The 14,578-nt window shown below is 36.4% G+C and overlaps 1 protein-coding gene across 2 annotated transcripts in view; it reads right to left on the bottom strand.

The window, feature by feature from the left end:
* Positions 1-14,578, bottom strand: part of CCPG1 (cell cycle progression 1) — a 38,110-nt gene that overhangs the window by 14,139 nt on the left and 9,393 nt on the right. For both annotated transcript variants that reach the window (XM_061180295.1, XM_061180296.1), the window contains exons 2-5: positions 8,031-8,099; positions 5,638-5,758; positions 3,529-3,605; positions 2,352-2,556 (exon numbers count right to left, since the gene is read on the bottom strand). In XM_061180295.1, the coding sequence (XP_061036278.1) occupies positions 2,352-2,556; positions 3,529-3,605; positions 5,638-5,758; positions 8,031-8,090 (463 nt within the window). In that variant the 5' untranslated portion in view covers positions 8,091-8,099. The remainder of the gene's footprint in view (positions 1-2,351; positions 2,557-3,528; positions 3,606-5,637; positions 5,759-8,030; positions 8,100-14,578) is intronic.

Genomic DNA, 14,578 nt, shown 5'->3' with positions numbered 1-14,578 from the left:
AGGCATTCATGATCATGGCTGGAGTACTTAAGTCAGACTTTCTGACATTATTAAGATGGGTAAATATAAAAACAAACCATTTGTCAAAATTTCTTAAATTTTCAATTCTACATTAACTTATTGCCTTCATTATACAGTCTAAGTAAACAAACCAGCCTAACCCACATGAACAAATTCGCATCCTTATCTAATGCTTCCATCTTTTTTAACCCATACGTATGATAGCTGAAATACTTTGATTTTTAAACTTCTTTTAAAGCATAATTTGGCACACAGTCCAAGATGCAAGCAATGCAAAGGCATGCAATAAGCTTAGCCAGCTTTATTACAAGATCAATTTTGAACACCTGTTCAGAGTATCACAGATTACAACAGATATCTTCAAAGCACTAAAAGTAAATTGTAAATGTGACTAGGCACACTCAGCTCTAGAAAAGCTGATCAGATTTAGTCACACCACCTTGGAAAGCGAGTTGGCTAGGAACATGGTGTTTCAGCTGATCATCCCATCCCCTTATGCATTCAGGAATCTTCCACAGCTTCTCCCACCACCTTTCTTTTGTGAATAAACAGGAAAAAAGATGTATAAAGCTTTATTATAAAGAATAAAAAGGAAAAAGAGAATTGAAAAACACTTGTTTTAATTATCACTTAACATTATCACTTGTACTCCATCAAAATCTAATAATCATGCCTTTTTAAAAAACATATATACAAAAAAAAAAAATATATATATATATACACAATACAAACTTTTCTACAGCTACCAACTCTGGTTCCTTAGGGGAGGAGAGGGTCATATGGAGGGAGTGGGAAATGTTCTTAAATCAACAAAAAGACTATTGCCATAGAATCTAATTTATAAAAAGAAAAAAATGAAGTTGAAATCCTATAAAGATGGAGAAGAAAGGGAAAGGAAAAAAAATAATAAGAAGAAATAGGTAGCAGGAAATTAACCAACCAAGAAAAATACGGGCTAAGGGAAGAGAACAAAAACTCTTGATAATTGATGTATATATACTATTTTCAACATAGTCCAAAATCATTTTTGATTATTTTTTAACATTTTCTTTATTGAAATAATTAATTCCCTTGGGAGGGACAGCAACGGATAAAAATACACCTAAAAAAATACTCTGCTTAACTGAATCTGTAAAATTCCCAAGAAGTCCAAGTTCAGAAAGGAAATTAAAAACTAGATTAATGTGCTCTGAAGTACTGAAGTTCCTGGAAAAAAAATCAACAGTGTGTGGCATCATTTCTTAAATGTCTGCTTGGACTCTTCCGCAATGCTCCTGTCTTCAATTTGACTACACATTCTGGCCCACAAATATTTTTAAATTAAACCAGCTTCTGGTTTAACCTCTACTTGAATTTTATTAGCTCAAATTAGAATAAGAAAAATTCCACTGTCTGACTCTGGCAAATTAAACAAAGAATGGTAAAATCTAAGAAAATGATCTGAAATAAATACTACACGTTCCTGTTTTTGCATCAAATTAGGAAACTCTTATTATCACTAGCAATGTCCCAGGTATCTCTCACATAATTCACCCTAAATTATAATTGGGGGTTAAAAACCGTGGGTTAATTATAGATTTCTTTCTTAGATTTTCTGTCACTTTGTGTCTAAATATTTATATTACCTTGAAAGATGTTATATATGTCCCTAAAACTGAGCCAAAGAATTGTAGAGGGAATTAGCTCAGTAACTCACATTTTACCTCCAAATGATTCTGTCTGAACAATAGGCATTCACTGCATTAAGAATGTGACTTACAATAGGTACATTTTCATAACTCAATCTAAAGTGAAAGATCCAAAGTTCAGGGGCTTTAGGATGCTGCTGTTTTGCCAGTTCCTTAAACCCTGTTTGGCACATGGTAGCACACAATAAATGTTTGTTGACTGACTAATAATTAAATGGATCTGGAAGGCTTCAATAAAAAGTTTCTTTCACTATTTCTATAATATAAAATTTGTACCACTGTAACTAAAAATCTTATTAACACTGTCCTACTTTTTTAGGTATAATGGCTCAATCTCCCACTCCTAAAGACCTAAAAATTGTCAAATGCATTTTGGAGTGTTTGAGACATTAACAGATCTCCTTGAAGCTATTTTTTCTCTTCTTTCAATGATAAAAGATGGTATTTATTGGACTACTGTGCTCTAGGCCCTAGGTCTAGGAAAACACTAGATACAAGAGTAGATTTTACAAAAAATTTTCACGAGTTTTACCCAAACATATTCAAAACTTGAAATTCAGGGTCAGAAAACAAGCCATTATATAAAATATGGTCACAAGAGTCCTAAGTCTCCTATCGGCGTATCCGTTATGTAGTTCTTACCAGTTTCTGGCTGACAAAACGTATACTGGCTGCTAGAGGAAGAGCCCATGTTAAAGTCTTCTGGACTCTCTGCTTCTTTAACAATTATTGTTTCTTCTTGATTCCCAGTTTCTTCTAACTTAGGTGGCTCAAGTGTAACAATATCAGAATCATCACTGACAGTTCCAAAATAGAGATTGTCATCAGGTAACTTTTCTTCCTCTCCCTGAAGAATAATAATTTTAGAGACAAATTCAACAATTATTTATGGGCCTTATATTTTCTAGGCAGTTCAAAGTATATAATGGTACTTAAGTAGTATGGTGATTGGGTTTAAAATAAGTCCTGCCCAACAGGAAAGGATTACGCAATAGTAGGTTCATCCTAGGGAATTCCCTGGCAGTCCAGTGGTTAGGTCTCTGCACGTTCACTGCCAGGGGCTTGGGTTCAATCCCTGGTCAGGGAACTAGGATCTCACAAGCCGTGTGGCACAGCCCAAAAACAAAAACAAAAACAAATAGTAGGCTTATCTTTCAGGCTGAAAATACCATCAAACCTGTTGGCAACTCTCTCTTTCAGAATTAAATCAAACTGCTGTCTCCCATTCATTCGTGGGCTGCAGAAGCTGAGAAACAAACCCACCTTTCCAACCCAATGTCCACAAAAAGGAGAGGATTTGTTTCTCACCAGTTCTACAGGTTTATTTGGGCATAACTCTGTGGTCAGGGAGCCCATAAAAGACTGATTAAATTTTCCTGATAAACTTCAAAAGCTATGTAATATAAAGCTCATCCAGCTATCTAGTTTTATCTGGAAGTCAAGTAAAATGCCAAAGGACAAAGTCTGTTCTCAAATTTTAAAACTAACCTTCATTTTAGATATGAACCCTTAATTTCTCAATATAATTCAAGAAAGCAACATATTTCCAAAGAAAATATTAGAGGTGAAATGAATAGATCTTTAACACATTACCAAGAAATCGCTTTTCTAAATTAAAAGATAGCTCACTTAATTAGGAGTTAAATGGAAGCTAACTTTAATCTTAAAACTGACCAACCTGCAGAATCCCAAATTTTTCAACACAAGATATTTATAATTCAAACAGGAACAGAACGCACAAATAGAAATGGAAGCTTTAATTAGTATTCTCTAATAAATACTGTTTATCATATATCCACATAGTAAAACACAAGGTTACCTCAAGTGCTGACTTCATTTCCTCCAAAGCTGGATAAGTAGTTCCTCCCATTAACACTGCGCCATTCTGGCTGCTCTCTGACATAAAGCAAAGATCAATTTAATTGCACTTCATCGACTTTTTTTTTTTTTGGTCTGCATATATTATAATATAGGCAGATAAAATCTATTCCTAATTTTTAAAGTGGATTTAATGAAATGCCACATGTAATTATAACACTCTATTGTTACTAAAAAGATCGCTGTATTTCAAATATAACTATTTGAAATTGTCAGGGGATAATTTTAGGTACTGAACTGAACTCATTTAAAAATCTACTAAAGACCATAATCCCTAAATAAACAATCTCTACATTACAATTCCAAAGTACTTAAGCCAAGGTGTTTGTAAAAACCTGTTAATATGGAAAACTGATTCTCAGATAACTGACGGCACATTTCCTGAATTCTTAGTTTATTCATAATTCTTAAACATACCACTATTCTAAAGACTGTCAATGCCTAGTAACACAAGAATCAAAACTATGGCTTCAAATTACAAATCTTTACAATAAAAAATAGACTATAAAAAACAAGGCCTCAAAAGAACACAGAAAAACAAGATAATGTCACCATAGCAGATGCAGATATATTTTATAAGAAACTCTCAAAAAACAATGTACAAATTAGAGTTTATAATGTCATATTTTTAATGAAAAAGGCTATAAAATGTTAATAGAAGCTAAAAATATTAAAACGGTATACAATAAGCATCAGGTTTTATGCATAACAAAGTATATGCATTGTTGGTATAATGTTACCTCCAGATAAAAAGAATTATAGATGGCTTTGATTTTTTTTGCTCATCATTTGTTTTTCTATCATAAATGTGTATTTCTCACGTAATTTAACCCCTCCAAAATAACAAAGGGAAAAACACCCAAACATCACTTGTGTGTGTTATATGGCTCCTAACAGAATATTAATTTGGAGATAAGACTCCTCAACGAAGGTGGACTTGGGTCCAAGGACGCCTGAGGAAGTATGTAAATTTTTTTTTACGTATCTAAATACATGCATTTCTTGGGAGAGACCATCCACAGCTTTCAGATTCTCAAAGAGATCTCTGACCCATGAAAGATGAGAATCACTGTTCAAATGAGAATAGCAATCAACACATAAGCTGAAAACAAGATTAACAGTTATAATCCTTTATATTTCTGGCCTTGACACATACACTTTATTCTCCTGATGGAGAAATCTTCTGTTTACGTTTTAATGCAATTTTTAAAAGAAAATTTAAGAAGTAATTTTTAAATATGAAGATGTATTAATTATTTGGGTTTCTTAATCCTCTATATAATTAATATGGGCATCAAATCCCACAGAAGAATATATAACATCAATGCAATACAGTAGTTAAATGCCATTTACCACCTACAACCAAAGGTACTCTGAAGTGTGATAACTGGAGAAGAGTTTAGTAAATCCTTTGTGTGAATAAATAATTTTGTATATCACTAGTCTTAATCAAGGTTAAAAATATTTAGTCACTGTTTACACTAGCAGTATCAAAGAGTCATATGGAGGCCCAAGTATGTACTATAGCTACAAACAAACAAATCCCCTGGGCAATTTGGTGCCACTGGGTTCTTTAGGCCTGCCCACCTAATCCACACGAAAATTCTAGTCTTTCAGTGTGACTTGATGATTTAGACTAGCCAGAAAGGCTGCCCACCTAGAAAGAAGGCAAGATTCATAATGTTGCTCACATATCCTATTAAAAAAAAAAGAGGGGGCTTCCCTGGTGGCGCAGTGGTTGAGAATCCACCTGCCAATGCAGGGGACACGGGTTCGAGCCCTGGTCTGGGAAGATCCCACATGCCGCGGAGCAACTGGGCCCGTGAGCCACAATTACTGAGCCTGCGCGTCTGGAGCCTGTGCTCCGCAACAAGAGAGGCCGCGATAGTGACAGGCCCGCGCACCGCGATGAAGAGTGGCCCCCACTTGCCGCAACTAGAGAAAGCCCTCACACAGAAACTATGACCCAACACAGCCATAAATAAATAAATAAATAAATAAATAAATAAAATTTAAGAAAAAAAGAAAAATCAGACTTCTTTAAACTTACCTCCCTGCTCTAACTGCAATACTTGTAGCTCCTCTTGTGATAAAGATGAACATTCTGGGGTGAGCTCACAGCTGTCATTGGCTGCACCATGTTCAGAATTCACCATCTCTATATCAGACCCCTAGATAAAAAGTGTTAATCAGTTATTTGTCTATCAGCTGCCGAAAGCTAGATGTGACTACATGTAGATGCTCCAACATGCCGCAGAGCAACTAAGCCCGTGCGCCACAACTACTGAGCCTGCATGCCAAAACTACTAAAGCCCGCGTGCCTAGAGCCCGTACTCTGCAACAAGAGAAGCCACCGCAATGAGAAGCCGCGCACTATAATGAAGAGTAGCCCCTGCTCACAGCAACGAAAGATCCAACGCAGCCGAAAATAAATAAATCTTAAAAAAATAAGATTTTTAAAAATCTTAAAAAAAATAAAATAAAAGAAGTCAGTCTAAAAGTCAAACACTCTAACTAAGCCCAAGCAATAAATCTGAATCCCAGAGGATAAGTTTCTAAATTTAGCTATTTCTATTAATTTGCTTCTACTCAACACTTATGGAACTACTCTAGGCAAGGCATTTTGCTAGTGTCACAGGGTATGAAAAATTGAAATCTAAAATTCAGATTTATAGCCTATTCAGAGAAACAGCCACAAGCAAATAACTACTTATTATTGCAACATATGACTAAAAAGGTTTAAGGGCAAGGATTAAAATTAACCTATTAGATTAATGGAGTAAACTTTCCTTATAAAATTTCAGACTGTTCTTTTATTCTTCCAAGGTTTTCCTTCTTACTTTGATATCAGACTGTCTTTTCTTTAATAAAAGTGGATCTTAACAGGGTTTTTTTCTCATCTTAACTAGCAAAATAAGTTATCCACTAATGATTCTGTCTCTCTCCAGGCCCCTCCCTCAATTTTCCTATAATTTAGTAATCCATGAAATCAAAAGGTCTGAGTTCTCCTGATATACATAACTCACAACAGCAAAAACTAAGAGATGTCATTAAAGCAGTGGGTTTGAGTTGAGTCCTAAAGAGAATTCTGAGTATAAGACTTTGGGATTGCCTAAAGTGGCAGGAGAATGGTAGTAACAGACACAAGGTTCGGGTTGAATTGTGAGTCACTGGGGAGACCAGATCTGGCCTAAATCAGAATGGTAGCGATGGTAAAGTAAAAGGAAATACATGTAAGAGACATTAGCAAGAAAGAGTAGTACCTGATAACAAGATATGGAAGGAAGAAGGATAAAGGTACAAATATGATCAACTCTGTGACAGGTATCTCTAATACAGAACGCCCAAATGACACACTTGGCTAAATGCCAGAAAAGTTTGCTATCTTGCTTCATACTGCAGACTCCCACAGCTGCCTCACTTCTATACTGTTAATTATCCTTAAAGGAGAAATTGTTACTATGAGAGTTGATCTAAGCTTTGGAGAAAACAGGTTAAAAATAGATAAGTCACTTATTAAAAAAAAGAAGAAAGAAGAAAAAGAAACCACATTAATTTCAACTGGTACAGCTGCTAATAAATTTTAAAACTTTCTTGCAGAAACTTTGGTTAATGTTGTTTTCTAGAAGTCATGACTAACCAATTGTCTAAATATTAAATTATCAAAGGAATTATAAAAAATACTGTTTAAAATTTTTACTGATGAAGGAAAATAAGTGAGGCTTGAGTCTAAAAATAAACAGGAAAATTACAGATAAATCCATTAACACTTTAAATAGGTATAGTTTTTATCTTATTGCTTCTATACATCACTATTTTATGATTTTTCTAATATATGTAATTAACATATATTACCAGTGTGAGAAAATAAATTACTGTTTATGATGTACTAGTTATGTAACATCATATTTCTATAATCAAATTCATTTTGTAATAGAGTTCTAGCCATAGTCCTTTTTCCATCAAGTTCTGAAATGATAATATAATGTAACGTAACATAACATGGGTGGAACACATGTTCTCCATGCTCCTTGGTCTGTTTAAATGCAGGCTCTGATGTTTTCTAGTTACATAATCTTGGCCAAATTACTGAATCTCCATAAGCTTTGGTCTTCTCAACTATGAAATGAGAATGAAAACAATCTGTACCACAGAGGGTTGTTTAAAATTATGAGAACATAAGTAAAGCACAGGACCTGACCAATAATAAGCCCTCAGTAAATACCTGCCTAATGTCTCAAAGCTGAGGAAAGCAATGTCCAATAACATGCTGGCTCGTGAAGAGTTTTCAGCAGTGAAGTGAAATGTAGGTGGGAAAAGCTATAGACAATGGAACCTTATGCTTAAATGTAAAAAACTAATGGCCTTCAAAGAACCCAGTTTACATCACTGTTAACACTGTAATATTACAAACTGCCTTATAAAAAGTATTAAGTAGCGTACCTCATGATTGATGACAGTCCAACCACAAGATGAATCACTGTCACTGGAATTCTCAGACATTTTTCAGGTCTACAAATACAAAAACATATTGATATGTGGGACACATTTTTAAAAATTCTATAGGAAGTACAATATGTGACCCAAGTACAAAAAGTGGCTTACTGCCTTCCAGGTGAAACTGAGACAACCCACCCATAGATTTACCAGACAGGATATGCTTGCATATCTATATGAACAAATACAACCAAACTTTATGACAAGGAGATCCTCCTGAGCCAAAACAGTCTAGACGGTCGTACTGTGGAATGAAGAGGCAAGCTGGATCTGCAAGAAATGTAGGATTTGGCCAGGCAGAAACAAAGGTAAATGAGAACAATCTGACTCTGAGGAAGTCAACTGTTGAGGGAATGACAAATGGGGAACAGTCAGCCAGAGTAAAAGCCTATGTTTTCAATGAACAGTACGGTGTGAAAATCATGGCTGAAGAAACCAAGTGGGGGAAAGAGAAGAGTTCCAAGGCCCAGCAAAATGAAATCTACTGTTGTCAACATGAAGCAATTAATATTTTCAAGCAGGGAAGGAATGTGATCAAATGGTTTTTAGGAAAATAACCATGTTGGTAACACTTCAGTTACATTAAAACAGGGGAAGAAAAAGACCAGAAGTTGGTTAGAAACTTGTGGCCATTGGCAATAGCCTAGATAGACTCAAGTCCTAAACCAGCACACATTGGTCACTCTACCTGGTTTGTTCTACCCTTTCTATCTGAAACTCCTATTTAAACTTCAAAATTAAGCTCATTAAAGTAAATGGTATCTTGCTGACTTTGTTCCATACATATGTCTTATAAATGCTTCTATTATTGCACATATACTGAGAACCCATTATATCCAAGTTGATGGTTAGTGTTCTAGCAGAACTCTACTGCAGACAATTTAATATGGAACCAGTGCACAAATGAAAACAGGGCAAAAAATATAGATCTGGACCGTCCATTAGTGATTCTGGAAACTCTTGTAAATTAATATTTTAAAAAGAGAAGATACAGAGAGGTGGCTGGTCACTGATAGTAAAAAATAAGCATGTTTTCAGACAAATTATTCAAAATCTAAAATAAGACATAAAGACGACTGTGTGACTTTTAATGTCACTCGAGACAGAACATTTTACAATAAGTTCACCTGAGGTCATTTGATTGTTTGATTTCCCATTTACAACTAATTAGGGCCCAGGCAGTTTCTAAATTTAGAAGTAAATTTGTAAAAAAAAAAAAAAAACTATTACAGTGAAATGCACCTTTTCTGTCCAGTAGAGAATACTATCCCAAAGGCTAGGCCTAAATACCCTCCCTATAGGATATTAACCAATTTTATATCTTAGCAATTTTATTTCACCATTCCTTATTAAACTGACTACATAAAGCCCAATTTCTCATTGAACCAGTTTCCGTGAGTTAAAAAAAAACTTTGATGTTACTATTTGTATTTTAATTATTTTATAACAATTTGAAAGTTGTGGGTTAACATATTAGACTGCACAAAGACTGAGCAGTTAACTTTGCAGGAAGAAAGGAAAATGGTCAAAGCAGGCTTTATAAATGAGGTTGTAATGTTTTTAGACATGCTGGACAGCATGTTTTTTAACTGAATTAGTTGCCAAAATTTTAAAATTGAGAGCTATCACAAAAAAATTAAGTTCTGGTTCCTTATTACCAAGAAAAAAAAAAAAAATATGACGACACTGGAAGGATTTCCCAAGAGATAATGGGAAAAGCACTACAAAAAATAAAGGCAGAAAAAATTAAAGAATATGAAACTTCTAAGAAATGCAATTAATTTAGCATGAGTGAAGTATTAAAAGAAGACATCTGAAAATCAGAATCTTTCAAAGGGCACATATTAAAATGGGGAAACAACTAAAGGGCCCTAGACCTGTGGGATACAAAGAATCAATGCAATATTCCATGACAAAGATGAACACCTAAATTTAAACAGTATTGATGAGGGGGAGAGGGTAAATAGGATGGGGAGGGGTTAGGAGAGATTTGAGAAGACAGACACGAAAGATTTTTAAAGGACTGAATAACCAAGAAGAATAACAAAGAATAGAAAAGAGAAAGTGTAGTATATTTTGGTTTAAGTGACTTGGTATTTGGAAAAACCATTCTATATGGAACAAGTAGGTAGGGCTTTACGATTAAGAAAATTGGCCTAGGACTTCCCTGGTGGCACAGTGGTTAAGAATCCACCTGCCACTGCAGGGGACACGGGTTCGAGCCCTGGTCCAGGAAGATCCCACATGCCACAGAGCAACTAAGCTTGTGCGCCACGACTACTGAGCCTGTACTCTAGAGCCTGCGAGCCACAACTACTGAGCCCCACGAGCCTAGAGCCCGTGCTCCGCAACAAGAGAAGCCACCACAGTGAGAAGCCCACACACCGCAATGAAGAGTAGCCCCCACTCGCTGCAACCAGAGAAGGCCTGCGCGCCGCAACAAGACCCAAAGCAGTCAAAAATAAATAAATAAATATTTTTTTTTTAAAAAAGGAAAATTGGCTTTAAAAAAAGCAATCATTCTTCACCATGTGAAAGCTCCTCTTCCCTTTGCAAACCCCCAGTTCCTAACCTCCTCTAGCAGCCCACATTCTCACTGCTGCTCCAGCTCACCCCCAGACTTACATAACCTTCCAAAACTCCTGGGATACAAGACCTGATCAGGGATATTTAATGGGTATACATCTCCTACCCTTATCTAGGTAATTTCCATTTAAACAGTTCTTTTAAATAGATAGTCCCCAGCTTTTGTTTTCCAATCAAGAACTCTAATTGCTCTGGAGATAAAGACAAGATTTCAAAAGAAAGTTACATACATTGCTAAACTGGGACCTTATCATATTTGAATTTCTCAAATCAAGGAGCCCACTTTAATCAGATCCCAGTTTAATTCTTTGTTTACTTGCCCTGGAGGAAGAACAGCTTGACATCTAGCCCAAATGAGGAAAAAAAGATTCCCCTACTGGCCATAACACCACAGTAAGAGTTCGGTAAGCAAAATTCACAGCCCTACTAAAGAACCCTCTTAATTCAGGTGTTTTCAAAAAGTTGAGTGCACTGAAATTAAATCAAAATTTTAAAAAGTAAATTTCTGAGTCCCATCCTAGACACATTGACTCTGAAAGCTGCCTCTGTATTTGAACTTCCCCACTATAGCCAGTTATCTTCCTAAAATGGTAATATTTTGTCATTCCTTAAAAATGTTAAGATTTTCATACTGTCTTCAGGATAATGCCCACAGGCCTTAAATATCAAGTGTTTTGTCTCTAGCATCTCATCCTCTCTCCCTCCATCCCCTCTCTCCCCTCCACCTTTTCAATTCCGCTAAAAAGCTTAGCTTTCTCTTAATTCAGGGGCTTTGCATATTCTGATCTCAGTTCCTCACCTCCTTACTTCTACCCAAACTCCTGTGCCCACTCTTCTATCTCAGCTAACGCATCACTTTGTGAACCATTCCCTGACCCCATCCCTAAAGACTAGTATATTCCATAATCTACTACTTAAAATAGAACACTGTGCTGTAATTGCTTGTTTACTTGACTGGTAACACATATTAAGCACTCAATAAAGAAAAAAGGTAAACATTTCTGGGTGATGATGCAGTTAGTGACACACTTCTAAATTGTTCCTCAAGGAACTCAGAATTCTGGAGGAATCCATGAGGTTCCTCTCCCCATTATTTTGACCAAAGGTAAATGCAAAAACCTGTTCCATTTTGAGGGCTTTACTAATAATAACTTAGAAATAAGCAGAGTTTATGGGAAAGTTACAAAGGCATAAAAAATCATACAAAGTTATAAAGCTAAGGGTACTTTACGAAGATGATAAACTTGAAGCCCTCTTCTAGACTCAGGCTTCGTTTTATTCCTCGGGGTAGCTTCTTTACCCCAATCTCCAGTCATATATTTCCCCATTGCTTTTTGGATGATCACTAGCAGGTTTCTCAGGCCTTTCAAATAAAGCATCTACAAAACTAAGATCATCTTCCTGCTGCCCTTCCTGTTTCTATCATCTCAGAGAATAGCATTAGCCAAAAATAATCTGGCTGCAAGCAAAAGCCACCAAACATCAGGTCAAAAATCCTAGATTTAGGATAACTACATTTGGGATAACTAAAACTTGCCTTGACCCAAAAATCCAATCAGGTCTAAATCCTTATCCGCTTCCTATCCCAACTTCATCATTTCCCACTTCTATTACAGTGACAGCTCTCTAAGAGATCTCTGCCTACAGTTTCAAATTCCCCTCCAGTCACTCCTTCCCAATGCTGTCCCTACTGTTTATCCTAACACATAAATCTGATCACTTAATCAATCACTTAAAATTGGTCTCCAGTGCCTTCAAGATAAACTCTAAAATCCTATAATAATAGCCTCTAGAACAGAGACAAATCATTTAAATTGATTCTCACTTCCTAAGAAATCCTATGGAACATTTCTTCACAACATGTAAGATTTTATTCATAGAACTCTATGGAAGAGAATTTGACACTAAGCATTACAAACATACGGTTTCCACATAGAATATAGCACATATTAGTCATATTAGGATGTAAATTTATTACATGGATGTTCGTATCTCATTTATGAAGTTACTTAAGGTAGAAGGATTATACTACACTAGTATAATCACACTCTCCAGCAGATGGGCCTACAGTTAGTCCCATTTTTAATTCACTCCCTTATCCATCTGTTCATTCAATATTTATTGAGTTCTTAGTACATGCAAGATACTGAAAATATACCAATGTACAAAACAAATAAGAGTCTTGCCTTCCTGGAGCTTAAATTCTATCAGTAATTGACTAGGCTGAACTTCATCTGAGCCCTGTGCTCCAGCAACGCAAGGAAGGTTGAGAAATTTCCCCATCCTGTTTTGTGTTCTGACAGATAGCTAACTGCAAAGGACCAACCTGCCCTCAAAAAATCCCAGATAAGACTCACTTCCACCCATCCTGAGTCCCTTGTTTACTTGCCTCTATAAGACTCCTCGGTTCATTAATGAGATATTCCTATTGCAATAGTCTGAATTAAACTCATCTCAATTTTCTGGGACTTCCCTGGCGGTCCAGTGGTTAAGACTCCATGCTTCCATGTAGGGGGCATGGGTTCGATCCCTGGTTGGGGAGCTAAGATCCCACATGCCACATGGCGTGGCCAAAGGAAAAAAAAAAATCATCTCAATTTTCCTATGCACTTCATCTTTCACACTGGAGTCATCCAATAAACAACATTACCTGGTAGACTACACTGTGTATTTGATGGTATATTTCCTACTACAGAGAAAGCATAGGAAAAGAGAATAGAAAATGCTGGGTTGGAGAGGCTTAATTTCAAAAAGGATGATCAGTGAAAGCTTCCTTAAGAAGGTATGTATATTGAGCAAAGACTTGAATGAGTGAGTGAATCATCGTGCAGTTAACTGGGTAAAGAGTGTTTCAGACCAAAGGAACAGTAGGTACAAAGTTGGAACCAAGCCCATATCTATGAGAAACAGCAAGGAGGCCTGTGTGGTTGGAGAGGAGTGGGCTACCAGGAAAGTGGGAAGAGATGAGGACAGAGAGATAATGGAGTGGGAGAGAAATGATGTAGGGCCTTACAGATCCTAAGACTTTTTACTCTGAGTGAAACTAAAAGTCACAGAAGAATTTTGAGGAAAGGAATAGAAAGATCACACTGGCTGCCCTACTGAGACAGCACTGTGAGGGGGCAAAGGCAGAAGCAGGAAGACCATTTGCAAAGCTACTGCAGTAATCCAGGTGAGATGATGGTGCTTTGGACCAGGGTGGTAGCAAAGACAGTAAGAAGTGGGCAAATTATACATATATTTTGAAGGTATAACCAACTGGGCTTCCTGACGTACTGAATACGAGGTATGAGGGATGACCCCTGTCCTAAGTAAATACAAGAATGGAATGGCCATTGAGACTGGAAGACTTCAAAAGCAGCAGGTTATGAAAGGAAAATTGGTAAACTCGTCGGGGACATATTAAACTTGAGACAGCTATTATCACATCCAAGTTGAAACGTCAAGTAGGCAGCTGGAGACTGAATTTAGGGGAGAGATACAGACCAAAGACGTAATTTTAAAACACTTTAGGTGGCAGCTTTCAAAACTAATAACAGAGCAACAATATTAATTTTACCTCATAAAGTACAACTGGAGTGAATATTACCTGATATGATGGTGCCTCTCATCATTCCTGAGTAGCTACATTTTACTATGGAAAAGGTACGGTTTCCATTACTGTATCTTCTAGAATTAGACACGATGGAGAAGAATGGGGGCATTATTCTCCCACACGTCTACAATTCCGATGTAAGCCAACCAATGGGCTGTGACCAAACAAAGGTCCCAAAAGTGCTGCTGTACTGTAAATGTGATCAAAGATGAGTCAGTCAGTCTAGACAGCTTTCAAGAACCTATTTCTATCATGCTTTTCAGAGGTTCTGGAACTTTCATATCCCCAAGAGGATATGAAAATGCCTGCTTTA

The sequence above is a fragment of the Eubalaena glacialis genome, chromosome 2 (genome assembly GCF_028564815.1).
Source record: "Eubalaena glacialis isolate mEubGla1 chromosome 2, mEubGla1.1.hap2.+ XY, whole genome shotgun sequence".
Classification (NCBI taxonomy): Eukaryota; Metazoa; Chordata; class Mammalia; order Artiodactyla; family Balaenidae; genus Eubalaena; species Eubalaena glacialis.
Note: the sequence above shows the minus strand (reverse complement) of the source record. Positions and strands in the feature narration are given on the sequence as shown.